The sequence below is a fragment of the Mus musculus genome, chromosome 9 (assembly GCF_000001635.26).
Source record: "Mus musculus strain C57BL/6J chromosome 9, GRCm38.p6 C57BL/6J".
Lineage (NCBI taxonomy): Eukaryota > Metazoa > Chordata > Mammalia > Rodentia > Muridae > Mus > Mus musculus.
In genome coordinates this window covers 123,578,433-123,601,474 of record NC_000075.6, presented here as the reverse complement: position 1 = coordinate 123,601,474, position 23,042 = coordinate 123,578,433, and the positions used below count along the sequence as shown (strand labels likewise).

The 23,042-nt window shown below is 40.4% G+C and overlaps 2 protein-coding genes across 4 annotated transcripts in view; one reads left to right on the top strand and one right to left on the bottom strand.

Moving 5' to 3' along the window:
• Slc6a20b (solute carrier family 6 (neurotransmitter transporter), member 20B) overlaps nt 1–7,652 on the top strand; it is a 38,716-nt gene extending 31,064 nt beyond the window's left edge. Inside the window, 4 exon segments of the mRNA NM_011731.4 lie at nt 2,860–3,064; nt 4,089–4,248; nt 5,267–5,432; nt 6,333–7,652. Of these exon segments, the coding sequence (NP_035861.2) occupies nt 2,860–3,064; nt 4,089–4,248; nt 5,267–5,432; nt 6,333–6,482 (681 nt within the window). The 3' untranslated portion in view covers nt 6,483–7,652.
• Nucleotides 7,653–8,874: 1,222 nt separating this feature from the next.
• The window catches only part of Sacm1l (SAC1 suppressor of actin mutations 1-like (yeast)), a 62,848-nt gene continuing 48,680 nt past the window's right edge, over nt 8,875–23,042 (bottom strand). For all 3 annotated transcript variants that reach the window (NM_001357485.1, NM_030692.5, XM_017313703.1), the window contains 8 exons: nt 22,428–22,526; nt 19,089–19,227; nt 16,319–16,388; nt 16,118–16,190; nt 15,038–15,131; nt 14,821–14,913; nt 13,873–13,930; nt 8,875–10,674 (listed from right to left, as the gene is read on the bottom strand). In NM_001357485.1, the coding sequence (NP_001344414.1) occupies nt 10,472–10,674; nt 13,873–13,930; nt 14,821–14,913; nt 15,038–15,131; nt 16,118–16,190; nt 16,319–16,388; nt 19,089–19,227; nt 22,428–22,526 (829 nt within the window). In that variant the 3' untranslated portion in view covers nt 8,875–10,471. The remainder of the gene's footprint in view (nt 10,675–13,872; nt 13,931–14,820; nt 14,914–15,037; nt 15,132–16,117; nt 16,191–16,318; nt 16,389–19,088; nt 19,228–22,427; nt 22,527–23,042) is intronic.

Genomic DNA, 23,042 nt, shown 5'->3' with positions numbered 1-23,042 from the left:
ATGCCTTCTTAATTGCTTCCTTAATTAGAATGAAGTGTACTTCTTTGTCTCCTGACTAGTACTAGTTTGAAGTCTATTTGTCAGACATTAAGATAGCAACACTTGCTTGTTTCTTCATCCCATTTGATTGGCATGTCTCTCCCAACTCTCTCCCTGCCTCTTTTATTATTACATTCATTTTGAGAAGAGTCTTATAGTCGAGGCTGGTCTTGTACTGATGATCCTTCTGCCTTTATCCTTCAAGTGGTGGGAATACAGGTGTTCACTAACCTGGCCAGCTATAGTCTCTCTTAAATGTTTATACCCCATTTCCTTTTCTTCATTGCACTAAGACTCCAACAACAATGAAGGTGGAATTGATAGTGGGCTTATTTGTCTCATTTTTGTATTTGAATACACTCTTAGATTTTTCTAGAGAATATTCTTCAAGAAGAGGGGCTAGGAAAGGCCTGTGATTCTGGTTGCCAAAATAAAACAAAACAAACACAATGTACCTTTATTTATCTAATCCAGGCCTAAGTGATGTTGTGTTTTTTTTGGGTTTTTGTTTGTTTGTTTGTTTGTTTTTGTTTTGTTTTTTTTTTTTTTTTGAGACAGGGTTTCTCTGTGTAGCCCTGGCTGTCCTGGAACTCACTTTGTAGACCAGGCTGGCCTCGAACTCAGAAATCCGCCTGCCTCTGCCTCCCAAGTGCTGGGATTAAAGGTGTGCGCCACCACGCCCGGCTTGATGTTGTATTTTCTGATCTATGGATGATGTTTCTTATAACTTTGGAAAACTCAAACCTGTTATCTCTTAAGCATGCTTCTTATTCTTTTTTTTTCCTTTGGAATTTTGTATCATAAAGTTTTAAATACTATTATAGAAGCCTCTTATCTTCATTATTTTGACCCACCTTTTCAGGTTAGTTGTATTTACTTTTGTTTGTCTATTATAGATTTATTTTCCTGAGTTTGTCTTAGATACAAGGGGATATATGTATCTCCCAAGTTACTATTTCTCTCAACAGCATCAAATCTTGTAGTTAACTCTCAATTAAATATTACAGCAATTTCACACTGGTTCATAAAATGTAGAAGCTAGCTCTTTGAAGGCAGTGAGGGAAGAGGACCCATATTTGCCATATATGTTGTAGTGAGAACAAAGGGTTGGTTAAAATGAAGATTAAAGGTTAAGACAACAAATTCTGGAACACTAAGGTGAATAGGAGAGTTTCTGGATGGGTATGCGATAACTGAGCTAGACAATAAAAGGGCAGGGTTCTTGGTCAGAGACAGCAGTAGGCTGCCCCCTCCAAAGTCCTCAAGGAACACAGGTAAAGCAGTATTGTTCTTTCATATATCTTCTAGTGAAGCTAATTGTAACTAAATTACAAGCACAGATGGCTTCTCATAACAAGATTCCATATAGACCAATGTCATAGTTAACTCTCTGCCATGGTAAAGCTACAAGTTTATATGTAGATGTGAGAACACAGCTGGGTCTAGTTAACAGCACTTAACATATCTGCAAAGTCAGAAGGTAGACAATACAAGCTTAATAATAGCAGAAAGTCAGGGTCAGTAACAAAACTAGAGCCAGAGATGAGCATACACATACATGTGGGGGCCCATGATAACCCAGAGAATTACCTAATATCATCAGATGGTCTTTATTCACCTGCCATTTTCTTATATGTGTGTGTGTATATATGTGTATGTGTGTATAATATGTTCAGCAGTGCTCTTAACTGCTGAGCCATCTCTCCAGCCCAAAATACTTCTTAATAAAGGCTGCACCTTTAACTTTCACTTGCAAGAGACAATGAACTGAGAGCCACTACCTCAGACTAATCTTTAGTGATTCTGAGTGTCCAGCATCTTAGGACCTGGGTAAATTCTAACTGAGTATAAAAGATAGACCCACCCCCAAAAAACTCTGTAGCAATAGTAGTAAGAATAGATTTTATTACTTTAAAGTTGTATGCATCCTCATAATCAACACCATTGGTATGCGATTGGGCTGACCTATATTCTTATACCAGTCAATCAGGTTACCATAACAAAATGTCAGAGATTGGGTGGCTAAACCAACCGATATTTCTTTCTCATAATTCTAGAGACTGGTTTCTGGTGAAAGTTTGCTTCTAGGATCAGTGCTATTACTCTGTTATCTTACTGGACTGGGATTCCACCCTTGAAGACTTACCTAACTTTAGTGATTCTCCCTAAAGGTTTACTCTGAATGTAGTTGCTTTGAGGGGAGAAGTTTCAACATTACAAATTCAGATCATAACACCTCTCATTCTGACAAACATATCCATTTGAAGAGAGGAACGTGCTAGGTGTTTGCATTCTTACTCATGGTGATTCACCTTCTTGCAGCTTGGTAAACTTCTAGTGAATTCGTGGTTTAATATTCTAGCAGTCCTATGGTTAGTCTGAACCCACCCACTCAGGACCCTTCACTGGTGTCAAAAAACATTTGACTTTAGGCAGAAGTAGCAGGCTCAGCTTCCACAGCAGGTTACAAACAGGAATGTGGCCACCAAGGAACCCTACCAGGTCACGCCCACCACACAGGGCCCATCACACTTTCTCAGTTCTGGCACTGGAAACAAAGACTCAAATACAATTTTGTAATATTTTATCTAAAATGTAAGAGGGATAGGAAGGGGTAATGCAGGGTTCATCACAGTGTGTGTGTGTGTGTGTGTGTGTGTGTGTGTGTGTTGGCTAGCTTTTTTGAGCCAGTATAGTTGATTCTCAGGACCTTGGAGCTGGCCACACCTGTTTCCTTTACTTCAGCCCAGGTCCTGACACTGAACACATTTGTTAAAAAGACTATCAAGGTAATAACTACTATCATTTTACCACTCTCAGGCTGTCCAGGGCACAGGCCTGGCCTTCATCGTCTACACTGAGGCCATTAAAAACATGGAAGTTTCCCAGCTCTGGTCAGTGCTCTACTTCTTCATGTTGCTAACACTGGGTATGGGAAGCATGGTGGGGACAGGAACGGCCATCCTCACCCCTCTGACTGACAGCAAGATCATCTCCAGCTACCTGCCCAAGGAGGCCATTTCAGGTCAGGACACACTGCTGAGGAGGGAGGGTATGGGTGGGCAGGGAAATGTAAGGCAATTGGCAGAATGGTTTCCTCAAGAGCCTTGTGCTTCTAAGCCAACTCCAGAAGCAGGCTCTAGGAGTCTGTGTTCCTGTACTGTGTCCTACTCAGCCCTGGAGATGGACTAGAAACACACCCCATCCCAGGGAAGTAGGGTGGTCGGTCAGCCCACCCTTGGGCAAAGGCTAACTCCCCAGCCTGCACTCAGGTTTCCAGGCTTTGAGAGCCCCCATCTGTTTTTGTTTTAATTGAAGGACAACAGTCATAAACTGTCCATTTCCTAAGGTGAGTCCTGTTCCCAGGCCAGGAGCTCCTTCCACATACTCTCCAGGCAACAAGCCCCCAATCAGATCACCCTTTTCTGACTTCTAATGCTACTTGTGTTTGCCTCTGCTCTTGAAAGGTCATTTACAAAGATACTGTAGGCCTGCTGTCAACACTCAAAACCTGTCAGTGAGATAGCTGCACTGTGCAGTTGTCAGTCCCTGGTCTTGTCTGATAAATCATTCATTGTGAGAGCACATACCACTTCCTCATGCATTTTGACTGTGAGGTTGTTAGTAAAGCCTTTCCCATGATGGCTACCATTAACTTCACTCTCATGCACCCATCCAGGGTCATGAGAATTCTGTGGCCAGACACCTCTGCCTCTGATGATTCTGTAACTCCATATCCAAGATGGGTAAAACAAGATGGGTAATCCAGTCTTCATGTTCTGACCACTCACTGAAAGCTACACTCTCTTTACTCAGACTCTCCTAGCACTTGGCATCCTTCCCGGGACTGGGTCTCTGCAGCCCAGTTGTATATACTGTCCCTAGTTCCTTTTTCCATGAACTGACATCCCCTAAAGAGCAGCTCCTATAGCTCATGTCAGTGAACCTACCCTTTAAAGTACACCTAGGGACCTGTAGCTCCTGCTGGCAAATAATGTGAGATGAGAGTAGGGAGACTCGGAGAGATGAGCAGTGATCTTGTCTTCCAGGTTTGGTATGCCTCCTCAACTGTGCCATTGGCATGGTGTTCACCATGGAGGCTGGGAACTACTGGTTTGACCTATTCAATGACTATACAGCCACGCTGTCTCTGCTGCTCATTGTGCTGGTAGAGACCATAGCTGTGTGCTATGTGTATGGGCTAAAGAGGTAAGGCGACCTCAGACCCTGCCTTCTACATGGGGTAGCTAAGCTGCAGGGCCACACTTATAAGAAAACCATCCTTCCTCAATAGGCATGTCCCTTTTAGATGCCTCTTTGCCTTCAGATCTCATTCATCTCTTGCTTCCTCAGTTGGCCTGCATCCAACAGCCTCTTTCTATTTCCTGTTCTACACTTTTTATCATGGCATGCTTTCTGATCAGGGACTCAGCCTCCAGGCTTAGATACTTTGATCATTGGGGATTTTCAAGAACCCTGTCCAACACTGGGATGTTTTTAGTCTTCCAAGTGATGAAGTATGCATCGGAGCCAAAAATGTCACATAGAGCTTTCAAACTGGTGGCCAATGAAATGAAGATTACAGGACCTCCTTCATTAGGGGTCTGGCTAAAGTCTGGGAGAAAGTGCAATAATTGATATGTCTAGCACTTTCCTTGGTCTTCCGGGGACCACATGCTGAGAACCACTAGTCTAGGATCTTGTTCTTTTAGTCATCCTGTGAGGAGGGGAAGAGAGAGCCCTTCACAACCTCTTCTCTACTGCTCCACTCTACTTGCTCTTCCAAACACAAAGTGCCTGTTCTGAGGCCATCTCAAGGAGGAGTAGAGAATACTTGGACTCATCATCACTAATGGACAGAGTGGGTGGGTGGGCAGAGTGGCAATGTCATCCTTGCCCTGTGGACTGAGGAAACTGGCATCCCCCTCCACCATGCACCCTGGCTCCATCTTCTCCAGGAATTACCCTCAGGTCCACATCAGGAGCCTTCCTATGAAGGCCAACACTGGGGAGATGCCCCATGATCCCTTCCTTCTTGGTCATTCTCCCCTTAGGCAGCATCAGCCCTTTTCTCTTTTCCACAACACCTCCCCCAGGAAAGGAAGGGATCAGACAGGTTCAGGGTCACACTCAAAGATCACTGGTAACCAGAATAGCATCTTCCTAAGTGCAGAGGGTATGGATCCGGAGCCCCTCCCTCCAGGCTCTCCCCCTGTGGTCCAAACAGATTTGAAAGTGACCTTCGGGCCATGACTGGCCGCACCCTCAGCTGGTACTGGAAGGTCATGTGGGCGTTTGTGAGTCCACTGCTCATCGTCGGCCTCTTTATCTTCTACCTGAGTGACTACATCCTCACGGGAACGCTGCAGTACCAAGCCTGGGATGCTACTCAGGTATGTGATGTCCCTGCAGGGCTGAGGAACAGAGCAGAGCCAACAGTGTCACTCCAGAACACAGCCCTTCAGTGTCTGACACAGGAACCATTGCTGTGCTGTGTGTGTGTGTGTGGGGGGGGGGGGAATTACAGGTGACAGATAGCATGGGAGCTTCATCAACATGTTACAGATGCTCAATCTACTACAGCAGAACTGGGCTCTGAGTTTTCAACCACAATGTGTGAAGACCATAAAAGTCACCTCCACAGCATCCCAGTGGAACTTCCCCTAGACAATGAGGACATCCCTGTATGAGTAATGGTTCTTCCTTTGTAAGAGCTTCACCTAAGAGCTTTACATGTGGAAATAGTGCTCTCTATGGGTAAAAGAGAAAAGGTGGGAGTGTTTTTTGTGCATGCTTGCTGTAAAATTAATGTAGGGGGGGTGTAAGGGGTGTGTGTATGGCTGACCTACAGGTCCATTCCTTCCCATGTTACTTTTATTATTGCACTGACCAAAATCCTGACATCATAAATGCAGAGAAAAAATCTTGAGTCATAGTTTAGAAAGGTCAATCCACGATATCTTGGCCTTATTGGTTGGGCAGAGTGTCATGCCAACAAGAGCGTGAAGCAGCCTTTTTCTTCACTTCCTGATAGAAAACAGGGGAAGCCTCCAGACACCAGATAACCCAAGAATCAGTCCCCAGTAACATGCTTCCCCAGATAGAGCTTACTTCCTATCATTTCCAGAACCTTCCAAAGTGGAAGCTAGCAGCTGGAGAAAAAGCACCTGAGTCTGGAGGGAAGCGTTTCATATTCAAACCTAAACACCGACTCCCACCATTTCTCTTCCTTGTCTGGAACAGAGGCTGGAGTTGCCTCAGCTAGTGAAGGCTTCTCCTGTCTTTTTTTGCAGGGCCACGTGGTGACTAAGGATTATCCTACATACGCACTAGCTGTCATTGGGCTTCTGGTAGCCTCCTCCACCATGTGCATCCCTCTGGTAGCCCTGGGGACTTTTGTCACACGCCACTTCAAGATCAGAGAACAGTTTTCTGCAGCCTGAGAACTGGAGGTCCCACAGACTTCCTGTCAGTCACTGTTTCACAGCCACTCCCTATATATCCAGCAGTGGGAGGTCTACAGCTGCTTTTTAAAGCCACAAGTATTTTCTGCTTCCTGAATCTGCAAGGAAAATTAAATTCTCTGTATTAAATTGTAGGCTGACAGAAACCTAACTCTGACCATAAATGCTGAGGCTTTTACCCTTTTGTTTTTGTTTTCAAGACAGGGTTTCTCTGTGTAGCCCTGGCTGTCCTGGAACTCACTCTGTAGATCAGACTGACGTTGAACTCAGATCTACGTGCATCCCAAGTGCTGGGAATAAAGGTGTGCACCACCACTTCCCAACAGCTTTTATTCCTCCTCTTCCATGACGTATACTTTTGTTGTTAAAATTTATACCATTTGTATTATATAGCTCATAATAGATATAATTTTTGATCATTTTGATCTTTAGCTCTCATTCTTTACACACCACTACTACAGTCATGATATGCTAGACCACAAATTTACCTCTAACATTGCTTTTTTTGGTTGAGGTAGAGTCTTGGTATATATGGACCTCAGGTTGGTCTGGACCTATGCATTCCAGGTTAGGCTAGAATCTGTGATCTTCTAGCCATAGCCTCCCCATACTAGCACAACAGGTCATGTGCCACCAGGCCAGGTATATACGTTTTAGAACATTAATTATCCTTTTGTTTTTGTTTAAACCATTCCTTTGCAGAGGGGGTGGGTAAATGGGGAGGGAGCAGCCGATGCCAGCCTGGGTTCAAACACTCTCTTACTTCACCCATCCAGTATTTCTTGAAGCATATTGTATTCTTGACTGACAGGTTTCTTTCTTTTAGTAGTCTGAATGTACAGATAAATCCATTTTTTACAATCTAATGGATATTCCTTTATATGTGACTAGACTCTTGCTAATAGAGAAGGGGAAAATGAGCTGTAGACCAAACAATACAAAATAGAGATGTGGGGGAAAAACCTGGAGTGCTATATGCAACACAAAACTGTTAGGATTTTTTTTAACTAAATCTGATTTTACTATTAAGAACAACTGTGTGGGATGACGTAGTAATGCCCTGGTATACTACACATTTATTACGTAACTTCTTATAACTATGTTGTGAACCTCAAATACAATACATTTTATTAAAAATTAAGTGTGGAAGCCGGGTGTGGTGGTGCACGCCTTTAATCCCAGCACTCGGGAGGCAGAGGCAGGTGGATTTCTGAGTTCGAGACCAGCCTGGTCTACAAAGTGAGGTCCAGGACAGCCAGGGTTATACAGAGAAACCCTGTCTTGAAAAACAAAAAAAAAAAAAAAAAAAAAAAAAATTAAGTGTGAAGACCTTCCTCCCAGTGCCAGCCCTGAAGATCATGTGTAGCCTTTTTTCCATCAATGGATACCGGCTTTAAAGGTTGAAGATAGTGATTGATTCTCTAAGTCTTAAGACTGGGACTTTGCAATCTGGTTCTTGCTGACAAGATACCCACATGTTACAGAATGGTAGCTGTTAGATCAGTTTAAGTTTTTAGGTCTATGAGGTGATGTGAAGATGCCAGGAGCAAATTCAACCTTACAGTTACCTGTCATACCGGGATCTAGCTGGGACTCTTTGAGCACGCACACACATATTGATGTGTGTGCACAGTTCAACTCTAAATTGAGAATCAGAGTTTTGATTTTCAACTCACACTGCCCTAGACTTGTCCAAAATGAGTACTACAGGAAAATTGTGTCATTTCTGAGCAAAGGCTTCTTTCTGTCAGGAAAACTGAGAGTGTCCCAAGAGAAGTTAGCGTCACTGTTGTGAGAGCCAAAGTATAGCTAGGGAGCAGAAAAGCAGCCAACTCTGCAGGGTACACAGGAAGGAGGAGAAATCTTATAAATTAAAAACAAAAAACAGTCATTGAGATTTAAAGGTCACTTGACATCACATACCAGGCTGACCTCTCAGTCTATTACCCAAAATTGATCATGGATAGAATGAGACCTGAAGTGACAACTGTCAAAACTTGTCCTTGGAAGCGAGCACAGAAGAAAATACATACTATTTTCCCATTCATTGGTTACAATCTGTAGCAATTACTCACCCATACTTCCTTATCACCCTGCAACCTGTATCTCTTTGAAACAAATTATAATTTGAAAGTACAGATAATTTTATGGATATTAAACATCACTAAATGTTATATATTACTAAATGTTGCCTTAGCCTTATCTATAAAAAAACAAAGCTATAAAAAGTGTCTAAGGTGATTACTGGAAAACAGTTTAGAAGTTATTTACCTTGTTTACTTGTAGTGACTAGTATTTCTATAATGATCAAACACTGCTTTAAGATTAAAAAAAAAACACGATAAAAACAGAGAAACAGTACCAACAGCGGTTAGAAAAGAATATGGCATTTTATTTTTGCATATGGATGTACAGTAAATGAGTTAAAGAAGATCACTGCAGGGCTGTCAAACACTGATCACTTGCAGCCTAACCCTCTGACATTAGTCCTTGCGAAGCAGCCACACTAGTGGTTCAGATTTGGTGTTTGCTGTAGCTGTTGACATGAAGTGCTTACTGTAAAACGCCCAGTAGCTTTTGAGTAATATATTACAGTAGACACAGCTGGGCTTCAATGTTCCATCTTTGGAACAAACTATGCTTATTTACATGTCAGAACAGGTGGCTCTATTTACTTACTCTATTGTGAGTTTTAATGACTGATTTTAAGCTACACAGAATTTCCCCAGAGTTCCTAAAAGCAATAACCCTTATTGTTTATAAAAGATAATGTTGAAAAAAGGTAATGTTAAAGGCGCTTTTAGAAATATTTATGGATAACATAAGGTACTATTAGAAAACCTACATATTTTAAAGCAAAACACTGATGTACCATAGCAGTGTTTAACTGAATTGTTTTAAGATAGTGCAATGATACTACCTTATATACTGTTCTAATATCTAAACCTCATAATTACAATTTTAATCTAGAACCTGTCTTACAACTATGCACAGCTTCTGAAGCGTAGTTTTCAGTCTGTTTTATGCATAAATTAAAGTTGGTCCTTGATTTGGAGAACTATGGCTACCTGGAAGCACTAAATTTCAGACACTTATTGACAGCCAACATAAACCTTGACAGGGTGATAGAGCCAGAGTGCCATGCATGGAAAAGCAACTGCTACCCCAAGTGAGAATCAAATCTAGTACAAGACCTTCTCTGAGGCCTGCATGTCTCAATGAGGAACCAATAATAAAAAATCCTACAAGCTAGGAGAGGAAGCAGCTGGCCAGTCTAGTGTATTTCCCACAATGGAGCAGTTCTTAAAAAGAGGCGACTTTGGACCTTTAGCATAAGAGACAGACTTTACATTCTTTGATTTCATTTATACCTTTTAAAAAAGATAAACTATATCTGAACTTTTCATGACATATAAGCTGCTCGGGCACTACAGCAGCTCAAGCTGGCTGAAGCCAAGAGGCAGCTACTAGAAACTTCAAATGACTCTAGATCCCATTCTCCTCTTCCTTACAATTGTGAAATTACAATTTAGCAAACTGCTTGACCTTTAAGAGACACTCTATAAGCATAGTAGAATTTGCATATTATTAAACTCTTAAGAAAAGCCCAAAGATACATGGAAAATATGCTTGCTAACAGTGACTGCTTTACAATGGCAATAATGAAACAGAGCTAGAAAAATAATTTGTTTTAAATAATGTGAAAGAAGTTAAATTTTTTAAAATATATTACTTATCTGTGAATTCTGACTTGACAGTGAATAGATTTCTTCTGTTCTGTGAGCTGAATTTAAGCTACATTTTAATTATACTATAGCTTCAAATCATAAATATAACCATCCCAACGGTAACGAGATCATCAAAGCGGTAATATCAGATCAATTCTAAGACATCACCCAGCCCAAAACCACAGGAGGTACTTTTGGATAAAGGCTTTAAGAAGACCTTGGGCTCACGTGGAAAGCAGGTCAGTAAAGACTCCAGTTCTGCATCATGGAGTCTTCCAAGCCAAGCCGCTTTCCACAAACACAAATTCAGTCTATCTTTTCTTTCTGGACCAGTCTGGGAGCATCAACAAAATCTTTGCCATTGTAAAGAATAATAAAAAATGTTCCAATGCTTGCAACTCCCCAGAAGAGGACATATGCCAGTGTTTCTGTCCAAGTGTCACCTGTTGATATTAAAAACAAAGATAATACATCATTTGTTGATACCAGACCTAGTGATCAGTTGTATAGCACAACTTCACACTGAAGTTTATTAGCATGTCCACAGGAAAAATAGAACATCTTAAGTTTTAAACCAGGTGTCTCAATTCTGCAGGCTCGGTAAACCATCATCTGTGGTACCTTAAGAAGTTGTTGCCTCTGTGACAGGGTCCCAGCAATACTGAGGCTACCGACAGATGCCACACTGTGGGAACTGCACTACTTCAGACTACCACACAAATCATAATTATCATTGCGATTAAATGCTTTAGTAGCACAAGAAATTACTACTAACAATTTAATCATAGTTCTACAATCAATGCAATATTATCAAAACACCTATACAAGACACACTTTACAGAATGTATATTTTTAAACTCAACTCAATCATAACATATTACAACAGCATTTAACACAACACTGCTGGTTGAGTTCATAAAGGTTAGCAGCACCCATGAAGCAAAGACCTATTTCGTTTTTCTCTTTGAACAGCTAAGCCTCTGCTCACTTTTCTCCTGCACCTGCCTCAAGTGTGGAAAAACACATGCAGAGTCAAATGGCCAATAAGATCGTTCAAGGAAAAGAAGCCAGACCACGTCAGAGGCTGTGATGCATCTACGTTCCCTCCTGAAAAACACAGCAAGGGCTGGAAATCAGCAACCCCTATCTGCAAGCATTAACTGACAGGACACTATCCATAGAATTCGGTATTATTTTTACTCAAAATTATCCCTAAATTTGCAACATTATCAGTTTTCAAAGCTTTGAGTTTTAAAAGTTGTTATGCAGAGACAACTTATTGTTTGGGGAGTTGTTCTGGTTGATTTCTACTTCAGTGATAAATATCATAACTGAAAGCAACTTGGGAGAGGAAAGGTGTTATCTGGCCTCTACTTTACAGTCTATCACTGAAGGAAGCCGAGGCAGAAACCCGGAGGCAGGAACTGAAGCAGAGACCATGGAGGAACGCTGCTTAACTGACTGCTCTCCGTGGCTTGCTATCTTGCATTCTTACATAATCCAGGAGCACTTGCTCAGGGCTGGCGCTGCCCACACTGTGCTAGGCCATTCCTCATCAATCATTAATCCAAAAGATGCCCCCAGAGACTTGCCTACAGGACAATCTTGTGGAGGCATATTTTTCAAGGGAATAAAGTTCCCTCTTCCCAAAAGATTTTAGCTTGTGTCAAGTTAGGGGAAAAACAAACCAGGACAGGACTGAAGCAGGACCAAGCACTCCAAGAAAAGCGCTTCCTATAAGCTACTGGACACGCCCCAGAGGAGCTCTACTCACACAGGCCTTATCCCTGCAGAAGCTCTTTAACCTATAGTGATCACAGAAAACCAAACAAACCCATCCAACAGGGAGTGGCTCCCAGGGAACAAGCACCCACTGTGCAGTGTTATAGACCCAAGTCAAAGATCCAGGGAGTGACTAAAACCAACTGTTGGCCTCAGAGCAACCAGCACATGCTGCCTGGATTTGTCCTTTTTTTCTCCCTGCCATAGTACCTGACACAGACTCATAACCATACCGCAAGCAATTCCTAAACCCTTTTCTGGTTTTACTGTAGGTAAAAATGGGTTCTCAAAAAAAGAAAAAAAGAAAAAAAGAATACACTAGAGACTACATGCAATAAAGACAATACCGTTTACTGTCTGGCTCTTTACACTAGTTTGCTAACTAGGATGGCAAGTTATGTTTTTTTCCCTCTATACAGTCAACACCATAGTATTTTATCGAACCATGTGGTGATTGTTTACAGTGCTAACTCTTTTGAGGGCAGAGATGTATGGCACTGAACCTCTTAAGAAGTACAGGCTGATGGTAGTAGAGACGAGGATGATGGTGGTATGATGCCAATCCCTAACTCAGAAAACACCTGAGGGCTTACTATAAAAGCCCAGACATAGCAGACAAAACAATGAACAAAATAGTCTCTGCCTCAAATGGTGAAGACAAGTGAGAAAATCATCCTGTGCAGAAAAATACATAGGTCACCAGGAGGGGATTCTACCTCTAAAAAATAAATTTCTGAGTTCAATGGAAGACAAGTACAAGGAGTGCCTTGGAAAAGCCACGAGTCTACATGGAGAACAAGAGGGTATGGGGGCCTCAACATGGTGCTTTACAGACAAGTTTCAGGACAGCCAGGGATAACCAGAGACCCAGTCTTAAGAAACAAAACAAATATCAAAATATTATGAATGGGGCCAGAAAATGGCTTAGTGGATAAAGGCACTTGTCACACAGGCAAAGGTGATCGGAGTTTGATCCCTAGAACCTACTGTACAAGGAGAGAACCAACTCTGCAGAAGTTGTTCTCTGACCTCTACATATGCACCACTGCAATCATTGCCTCACACAAGCAACATACTCATACACATGCAAATAATTAATTAAAAATATTATGAAGGGTTAGCTTATTTCTAGCAGGCAGAATGACAATTTTCATTTTGTATAGTTATGTTCTCTATAATTATATGTTATTTGGGTAACAAAAAAAAATATAAAAACCTTAAATTTAAAAACAGAGCCAGCCAAATGGCTTAGTAGCTAAAGGTTCTTGTTTTGCATGCCTAGTAACCTGAGTTTGACCCCTGTGTGTAAAAATGGGAGAACTAATTCCACAAAGTTGTCCTCTCACCTCTATATGTGCACCCTTCATGTGATTATAGTAATTAAAGGTACTGAGGGGGATAATCACTAAAACACTTTGTTTGAGAATACATAATGATATCAAATAGCCTGTATGTTAATTTAAAATGAAATTCTAAACAAAGAATTACCACTAACTAATAACAGTGACAACAACAGAAAACTAGTAGGAATTAAAGATGTATCTTCGTGCACAGTGATGCCTAGCACTACACACATATAAAATAAAATCCAATTATCAAACTACTAATTAAACTTAATAAGTAAATAGCTAGTGCTGAGTGTACGTAAGACTCAAATACATTATATAAAGGCAAGCACCGTGGCACACACCCTTAATCACAGCACTTGGGGGCAGAGGTGGGTAGATTTTTTTTTTTGTTCAAGGCCAGCTTGATCTACATAGAAAATTCCAAGCCAGACGGAGATAAACAGTAAGATCCCATATCAAATGGAAAAAGGAAGAAAACAAAAGAAGAATATGATACAAGAGTCCACTTACCAGCCATAAGCAAACAGATGATGCACATTGAAAAGGCAACAACCATGATGATAGGCAACTGAAAAATATAATGGAAAAACACAGGTGTTAGGAATAATCAGTGGTTATAAAATCATCCAGGTCCACTTAGCCTGGAAAAGTCCAAAACTTCTGCAGGCTCAAATACACAATTTTTTTTTTTGCCCCCCTTTGGGAGGATGGGGTTCCATTTTTTTTTTTTTTTAAACCAAACACACTATTATGGCTTCAATCACAGTGACAAAAGTCTTCATACTGATAAAGTTATGAGATCTAAGGAAGGATGCTTCTGCTCCAAACTTGGCCAAATACTGTATAGGACAACAGATCTCTCCCATCCAGAGCACTTTACATCTGGTATAAGGCCCTAGAGAAGCTGCAAAGTCTTGTGAATACAGGAAAAAAGAGATGCAAAGTATCCCAGACACACTTTGCCTTTCATTTATAAATTTATTTCTAGCAATTCCCTGGTCATAGAGGATTGAAGTTCTAAAAAAAGAACTCCTGTGTTCGTTCACCAAAAGGATTTATGGTAGAGTTATGAAAGAAAGCAGATATACAAAGTTATTTTTTCTGTACTCTAGTCTTCTCTTGAGGAAGGAAATATAAATATACATTCAGGGCTGGAGAGATGGCTCAGCGGATAAGAGCACTGACTGCTCTTCCAAAGGTCCTGAGTTCAAATCCCAGCATCCACATGGTGGCTCACAACCATCTGTACTGAGATCTGATGCCCTCTTCTGGAGTGTCTGAAGACAGCTACAGTGTACTTACACACAATAAATAAATCTTTAAAAAAAAAATATATATATATATATATATATATATATATTCAACTTACAACAGCATGCAATGTTTTTCAACAGAGGTGTTTTCTATACCTTCAGACATAATACTTCCAATCCTAAAAAATCATAGAAAGTTTCTTACCGCCAGGAATTTCCAGTCCCTTGGAACACTTAAAGGGCTATGAGATTCTAATTCATCCACTGAATAATTTCCAAGAAATAAGTCTATGGAATCCTAAAAAATAAAGAAATGAAGCTGTGAACTTTCCAAACTTAATTTGACTACATTAAGCAATAATGCAAAGAGATAATTATTCAATGGCAGGCAAACAAACAAAACCCATCAAATTCAAACTTACTTGTCTAAATCCATCAGAAAAGTTGTTCTTGTAATACCGTAATAATGAGTTGAAGCCATCCATTAATAGTCCCAACTGAGTTCTTTTTCCAGTTCTGGTTAAAAAAGATCCAGTTTTAAATTATATATATGCATACTAAATTATCAGTTTTATGACCTGTGACTGTTATAGAAATCATGAGCAGCAAAGATATTAAAAATTATCCCTGAAAATACAGACATTTTACAAGTAGCTAGCAAGAAATATATATAGTGTCCCCTTCTATCTATAAAGAACCCTACTAGATACTACTCTACAGATGTTCAAGTCCCCCAGATAAAAAGGTGTAGTGTTTCAACACACCCTATTCATACCCTCTTATCATTTCTGAGTTACTTATGATGTCTAATACAATGCCAGTATGAAGCAAATAGATACTATCCTGTATTGTTGAGGAAATGATATAGAAAAAAATTTGCACACTCTCAGAACAGACACAAATACTTTTTCAGGAACACTTTAGTTAGTGGTTGGCTGAATCCATAGATACAACCCATGAATAAGAAGGTCAATTTTATTTGTTCTCTAAAACATTACCAAAATGACACAAGAAAGTGAAATAGTTTTAGCTACAAAAACAAGAACTATGAAAAGAAGTACAGCCCATGTCAGGAGGTATAAAACAGCACAGCAACTAGAAACCATATCTGCTCCCAGGAAATCTCTACCGTGTCACAGAAAAGATCCAAAGATATGGAGAACAAACGACAGGAGCAGGAGCATGGTTGGGAGCTTTGCAGAGGTGCAGCTCATAGGCTGTGTCCCAAACCTGTGGAATCAGACTGGTGACTGAGATGCAAAGTGATGTCTGAGAAGCACCATAGAGCCCTCAACACTCTTTATGCATGAGACTGCCCCAAGGAGGCTAAGAACCCACCAGTGCCCAAGCTTTGTCTTCAGCGATCCTGACAGCTCTAATGAGGCCCAGGTGCTTGGCTTATAAAACTGTTTCCTGAAAGCTGAACACAGAACCACAGAACTCCAGAAAGCATTGGGACTATAAACCACTGATGTGGAACACAAGTTAAAAGTGTGGCTTACCTTGTAAAGTCAGTCTTCAAGGCACCGGTTCCCGCATACTGTTTGGCACAAGCATTAGCATTATCGGCCCAGGCTTTGGGAAAAACAAACAAATAAACAAATAAAAACAGATGATAATAATTAAGGTGTCAACTAAAGTTTTAATGCAAAATATTAATTTCAAAATTTGAACAACTTTGCTCCTACTAAGAAATTACCTACCATTTTTGTAAGTCTTCTCAAATTCATCTTGCTCTTCAAGCTTCTGTCCCACATGCAAAACTCCTAGCCTCTAGAATAAGAACCACACCCGTATTTATGAGACTTTAGCAGACCCAGCTTAGGAAGAGAAGGCAACAGTCCCCAAACCCTACAGCAGGGGTCCTTTTTCTATGGTGCAAAGCAAGGTGAGCTTCAGCTTGTTAGAGCTCTTGTCCACTCACTGCAGGCCACAGGAAGCCCCAGGACAAATGGGATAACAGCTAAATGGTGCTCAGGAGAAGGAAGAGAAAAGTGAAAGATGCTATGAGACACGAGTCATGACTCCTCTTTCCCTTCCATTCCGTTCACCCTCCTCAGCTCTTACACCCCACACTTCCACATTCAAGTCTTGGAAGTCTTTACACCCCAAGGACCTCTAAAAATCTGATGAGCTCTACATATCAATCCTCCCCCAAACATGAGCTTATATACATGAGCACACACGTACATACACACTCTTTTATAAAATTTCAAGGGTTGCTGAGTCCCTAAGTCCCCTTCTCTATGGACTCTTTGGGGTCTACCAACCACATATTGGGAAGCCCTGTCCTCAATTTTGTTTCAAGTCATCACCCTCTGAGCCACCTCAGCACCTCACTAAGTCTTGATCAGTGTGAGTCAGAACACCCTCAGTAGCTTTTAGCTGAGCAAGAACTGCCCCTACAGGAGGAGAAAGACCAATAGGAGAGTTCCCACACTGCCTCAGAGACTTCTGCCCAAAGATGCTCTGAAGCTCACTATGTTCCATCAAACTGTGTCTACCACATGAATTAGATTACAGAACCCAATTCAGCGGGCTGTTTAATCTGCCATGGGACCAAACCATTCCTAACCCTTTTCAACTGAAAATGACAGCCGAAGCATCTTCACTAGACTGACATAACACAGCACAAACTAGAAAATGCTCATTTCTCCTTTGGCACAGTTACTTTATGACTCAAGAAAAATTCATTCTAAAGCAGAACAAGAGATTCAAAACAACAAACAAACAAACAAACAAACAAGTAGCCCAGGGAGACCTGGATCTCCCTGCTTCACCTCCAAATGTGTACCACATTTGCTGTGTACCACAGAACTCAGTTTATGCGGGATCAAATCTAGGGCTTTACTCATACTAAGCAAGTAACTGAACTACACCTGCAACATAACTTTAATATACTAATAAAGTAGGGGGGGAAAGTTGATATGGTAGCACAGGTCTATAATCCCAGAATTCTGGAAGCTGAGGCAGGAGAATCAGGAGTTAGAAGACTACGTGTGCTACAGAGTGACCCTGCCTCAGAAACAAAAAGTAAAACAAAAGAACAGGCGTGTCTTACACAAAACTATCTAATGCAGCTAGAGTTCAATGGAACAGATTCGCTTACTCACTGCTGACATCAACATCAACTGATATGGGGCCTCTTAGAAAGTAATATATTTATTCTCTTTAATTCTATAATTCCACTCCTAGGAATTAACCCAACTAAGGTTAGTTTAATTATCCAGCTGACAAAATCTATAGTCACTTGGAGAGTCTCCTCAAAGAGGGTTTGTTTCGATTAAGGTAACCTGTAGGCTAATCTGTGGGAGATTGTCTTGATTACGCTACTGATGTGGACACCTCAGCTTGAAGGTGAGGAACACTATTCCTTTGGGTCCTGAACTGTGAAAATCAGGGAAAGTGAGCCGAGCATTTGCAAGAATGCAAACACCCACCCACCCACCGACCCATCCATCCATTCATATTCATTCATATATTCACTCATATTCCTTCGTTCTCTCTCTCTCTCTTCCCCTCCCCCCTTGACTATGGCTATAACTAGCTGCTCCCAAGTTCCTGATGCATTAACACCCCCATGCTGTGTAACAAGATAAAACACTCCATCTTGCAGGGAAGTTTCTTATGATTAAGGAAGTACACAGCTCACTAGTGTCAGCATGTCACTGAAACTGACTAGAAACACTAGATGTAAAGTCCTTCCTGCTGAGACACCCCCCAAATCACAAGATGGTTGGAAAAGACTCTTCAGCCTTTCAAGCTGCCTGCAAGTCAGATAATATCCCCCAGGTCTGCAGAATCATGAGCCGTCACCTGGTATTGAGGGCTTTCGGTGATACAGCTGTGTTTGAGTTATTTCTGCTCTCATAAGTAGCCCCTCACTCACACTCCTGTAAACCTCAATAAACTCAGATTCACTAAGCTGCACTTCAATGGTTATCCTTACTCTGTTCTGTTGTGGATTCCCTAACTGGAATGAATATATATTTTGTTCATGTCTCCCCAGGGATACATTCATAATATACTTCACAGGGATGGACAACAACCTGAAATTGTGAACTAGAATAAACCTTTGCTCCCTAAATCGATTTTGTCAGCTTGCTTAAAGTGACTGGAAAGGCAACTAAAACCCAAAGGAAAGTATTCAAGTTAATAATATTAAAAATAGATACATTATAGTATTACTTGATGCCCCCAAATATAGTAACATTAATGGTTTAATAAATTATAGTTCAATATATACTATATTAAAACTATGATTACAGAAATACTAAAGGACACGGTGCAGTGAAAACTACAAATGTGCTCTGATGGTAGTTATGGATAACTTGTACACCAATGGCAAGGTACAAAAATAAAACAGTCAGGTTAGGGTGCAGGCAATGTGAGTACTTATTGTTGCTGGTTTTCAAAAGTAAAGGTTCTTTACTTTTTTTTAACTACAATTTTTTTCAGTAAAGTAATATTCACCTGCAGCTGTGCCTGAAGGGAACGTCGAGCTAATAAACTCTGTATCACATTCGTTCTGTCTAGACAATCCATGCAGTTGCTGCGGAAAACTCCGTCCTGGTTTGTCACCACCTTGCCGGCAGAGTCTACTAAAAAATAACTGAAACACATTTGTGTGAGCACTCCTATACCAAAGTACACTAAATACATCAATGACACTGCTCCTAGTACACAGGTCTCACAAGATGACCTTAGTAAAACCCGTAAGTTACAAGGTCAGATGGAGTGGACAGTCCAGCATTTTTTTCCTACACAAATGGGAATATTGCTAGTTGAGGCAATAGCCCCTTTTCTCAAACAGCCTTTTATAGAAGTCATCACACAGAGAAGAGCAGAGAGAACAGTGAAGGGGCCTACTGCTATGGAAACCAACCATATTTCCTAAGGTCCCTTTAACATGATTATTTCACCATGGCCCAACATAAGAATCTATCAGAATCTGAGTTACAAACAAAAATTCTTAGCCCTGACAAACAATAGAATCAGAACCTTCTGAAGCAAAGGTTGGAAAAAGCATTTAAAAACGTTTTTTCTCTTTTAAAATGGATGAGTATGCAAACAGAAAATAGGAAAAGAACATTTTTTAAATTCCAATTTTCCTCTCCCCTTATCATTCAAATGTGTATACAGTAGCCAAACATGGTGACAAGCTCCTGGGATGTTTTTATTTTTTAACAAGATCCTCAGATATCACCATGAACTAAAAACAACTGACAACATTCAATTGATTAACAGCATGGACCTTGGCAACAAACAATCTGTTGCCAACCTTAGCATCCTGACCAACTTCCTGGATGTATAATGTTAGATAGCAGGTTTTCTATATATACTCAAAACTGAGGTACTAGTAAAACTGTTAAGGTGCTCTAAGGTCTGAATGAGAGAAAACACAACGTACAAACCAAATATCTAGCAAAGTCTGTATGGCTTAGTTCGAAAACTAGAAAGTAAAATTAGTCCCCCAAATCCAACAATTGCATCAAAGCTAAACTGAAATTATCATTTTAGGAAGAAGGGCCTTGAAGAAGGTATTTAGATAGACAGCCACTTCACATAATGTCTTTGTAGTATAAGTGAAGCTGGCTCTAGCTAGGGAACACACATGTGCATGTATGAGTGTGAGCACACACAAGGCCACTAGTACACATACAGGAGTAAACGTTACTACACAGAAAGGTCTACTGGGTAAGTATTATTATCAGTACTTCACAAATGTAGAGACAACTGTGTAAGGATGTCCATCAGGCCCCTAGATCATATGGCTAATTAGGGATGATCTGAGACACATGTTAGAACTGAGAAGACAGATTCCATCTGTTACCTCAAAGGCTACTGGAAAAGAAATACTATCTCACGAGATCACGCAAATCGCTCTAGTCAATGTTCCAGCCTGGCTGAGGAACACAAAGAGCAACCATGAGAGAGCTGCTCCAGTCAACCCCCTCTTAGATGCTTTTTTGTTGTGTTGCTTTTTGAAGTAAGTGTTGCAGGGTGTTTGATCACACTATGAAACCCAAGACTGTATTCTGAAAAAACCTGTCTCTAGTTGTGGTGTGGCTCAGCCCTACTACAGACTATTAATCCAAGAGTTTTCTGTTTATTGTAAATAAGATTAAATAAAGCCAATCATAGGTCAAGAGATGGAGCAAGAAAGCAGTTGATAGGGAATGAGCATAGGAAAGCACCATAGAGAGTGGGAGGGGGTCATGAGGTTGGATAGAGAGACGCACAGGAAGTAGAAAGGAAGGACATTCAGTTTGAAGGGTTTTTAAGACAGAGGAGAAGAAAAATTAGCTTTTTTAATTCTGAGATGTCAGTTGAGTAAGAAGGTCAGCTGGGTGCTTTCTCTGCCTCTTTGAGATTTCACCACAGTGTCTGGCTCCTAGGTCTTTATTTGGTAAATTGAATATTTGGGATTGTGGATTTTTTTTAAAAACAAACAAAAAAAAAAAAACCAAAAACAACCCACCCCCCAAAAAAACCCCACCACCAACAACAACAAACAGGGCTGGAGGGATGGCTCAGTGGTTAAGAGCACTGACTGCTCTTCCAAAGGTCCTGAGTTCAAATCCCAACAACCACATGGTGGCTCACAACCATTCGTAATGAGATCTGATGCCCTCTTCTGAGGTGTCTGAAGACAGCTACAGCGTACGTAGACATAGTAATAAATAAATCTTTAAAAACAACAACAACAAAAAACAATGTATCTGTATAGCCCTGGCTGTCCTGGAACTCCTGATATAGAAAAGACTCACAGAGATCTGCCTATGTCTGCCTCCAAGTACTGGGATTAAAGGTGTTCACCACTGCTCTGTCCTCAGCCCCATTCTTGCATGACAGCAATTACTGGAGAACCCAGGGAGCCACCCCCTCTACTAACAAAGCCAAGCCCAGCCAGTCTCTTCTCTAATAGCCAAGCACAGCACAAGTCTATCACCCTTCACTAGCTGTGCTCATGAAAGACTGTCACAGAAAAAAATTAAACTATAGTTGATAGCTATGTATATTAATATATTCTTAAAACCAAACAAATGCTCAGAGAGAATATTGAAATTTAAAAGTACAATTGGTATACTGTGTACAGAAAGTACATGTGGAGTGCCAGGTTAGAACTTTCACAAAGGTAAAACAAAATGACAGATTGGTGTATAGATTGTTTTGGCTTTAAAATAAGTAAGACCAATATATGTACAGGAAACAATAAACCTGTGAACCAATACACTAAAATATGTAGCAAACATTCAAAAACTACCATAATGATGTTCAAATCTTTTGCTCCACTAATCCTACATTAAAGAGTTTTTTCCTAGGTAAAATTTTAACACAAGTGAAAAGATAAACACATATTCATCCAAATAGAAACACTTGCAGCACTCTTTCAGAGATGAGCAAAGGACCCAGACTCTATGTGATAGGAAGCATCTATTTAAAGCTGTGTTGTGACCTAACAGGCTGCAGAGAGGACACTGAAAATTGTCATTACAAATGCTCCTAACAGAATGCTGTGATAAGATGACAGACCACTAAAAACAAAATAGTAATGCACCAACTGTGATTATATAAAAATTTGGAAAATACTATTAATAGTCCTCACATCAGCCCATTTGTAAGAATTTAGAGTTATTCTTCAATCAACAACACTCTTCCAATACAAAAAAAATTAAAATAACATAGCACATATAAGCACTGACAGCCCAGTGAAACAGCTTCACAAATCTGCTAAATCATGTATAATTAATAAGACTGACCTATACACCTCTCTCCCCCTTACTGTTCTAAAGAAGTAATATGGCTTACCTTAATTCATCCTGCATTTCTGCTACTTGATCCAATAAAATACTCAATCGATCCCATCTCATATTTTTACACTCCTTATGGAAGTCAAAGGCAATATATCTACAAAAAAATAATAATACTCAGAAACTAATGAGACCAATCAATTGTCTTCTATTAATAACACCCTTATAAGGTAATTTTTCTATGTTAGAGCATGCATAATGTTTAGGAATACAGAGCCTCCTTCAATTTGGGCTTATTACCACCCATCACCACCATTACTGACAAACACACACACACACACAAATACACACATTCACACACACACATACACACACACCTCTCCCATGCTCATATATGGTGAAGGACATATTAATTAAATTATAAGATAAAATTTATTTTTATGTTATTCTAGAGGCCTGCAGATAATATCAGAGAAACAGAGCAAATGTGAGTGAAGCAGAGAAGTTGTGAAGTACTGAAGTGTACACTTCAGGAGGGGTACAAACAACTGAATAACACGTATTTTCTATCCCTGTATGCAAACAATGTGGTTCCTTCTCACCATTTTCCAGATCAGTATGTTCAAAGTACTGAAACTCAGCTCAGTCCATAGTGGATTAGGCTGGGTATCTG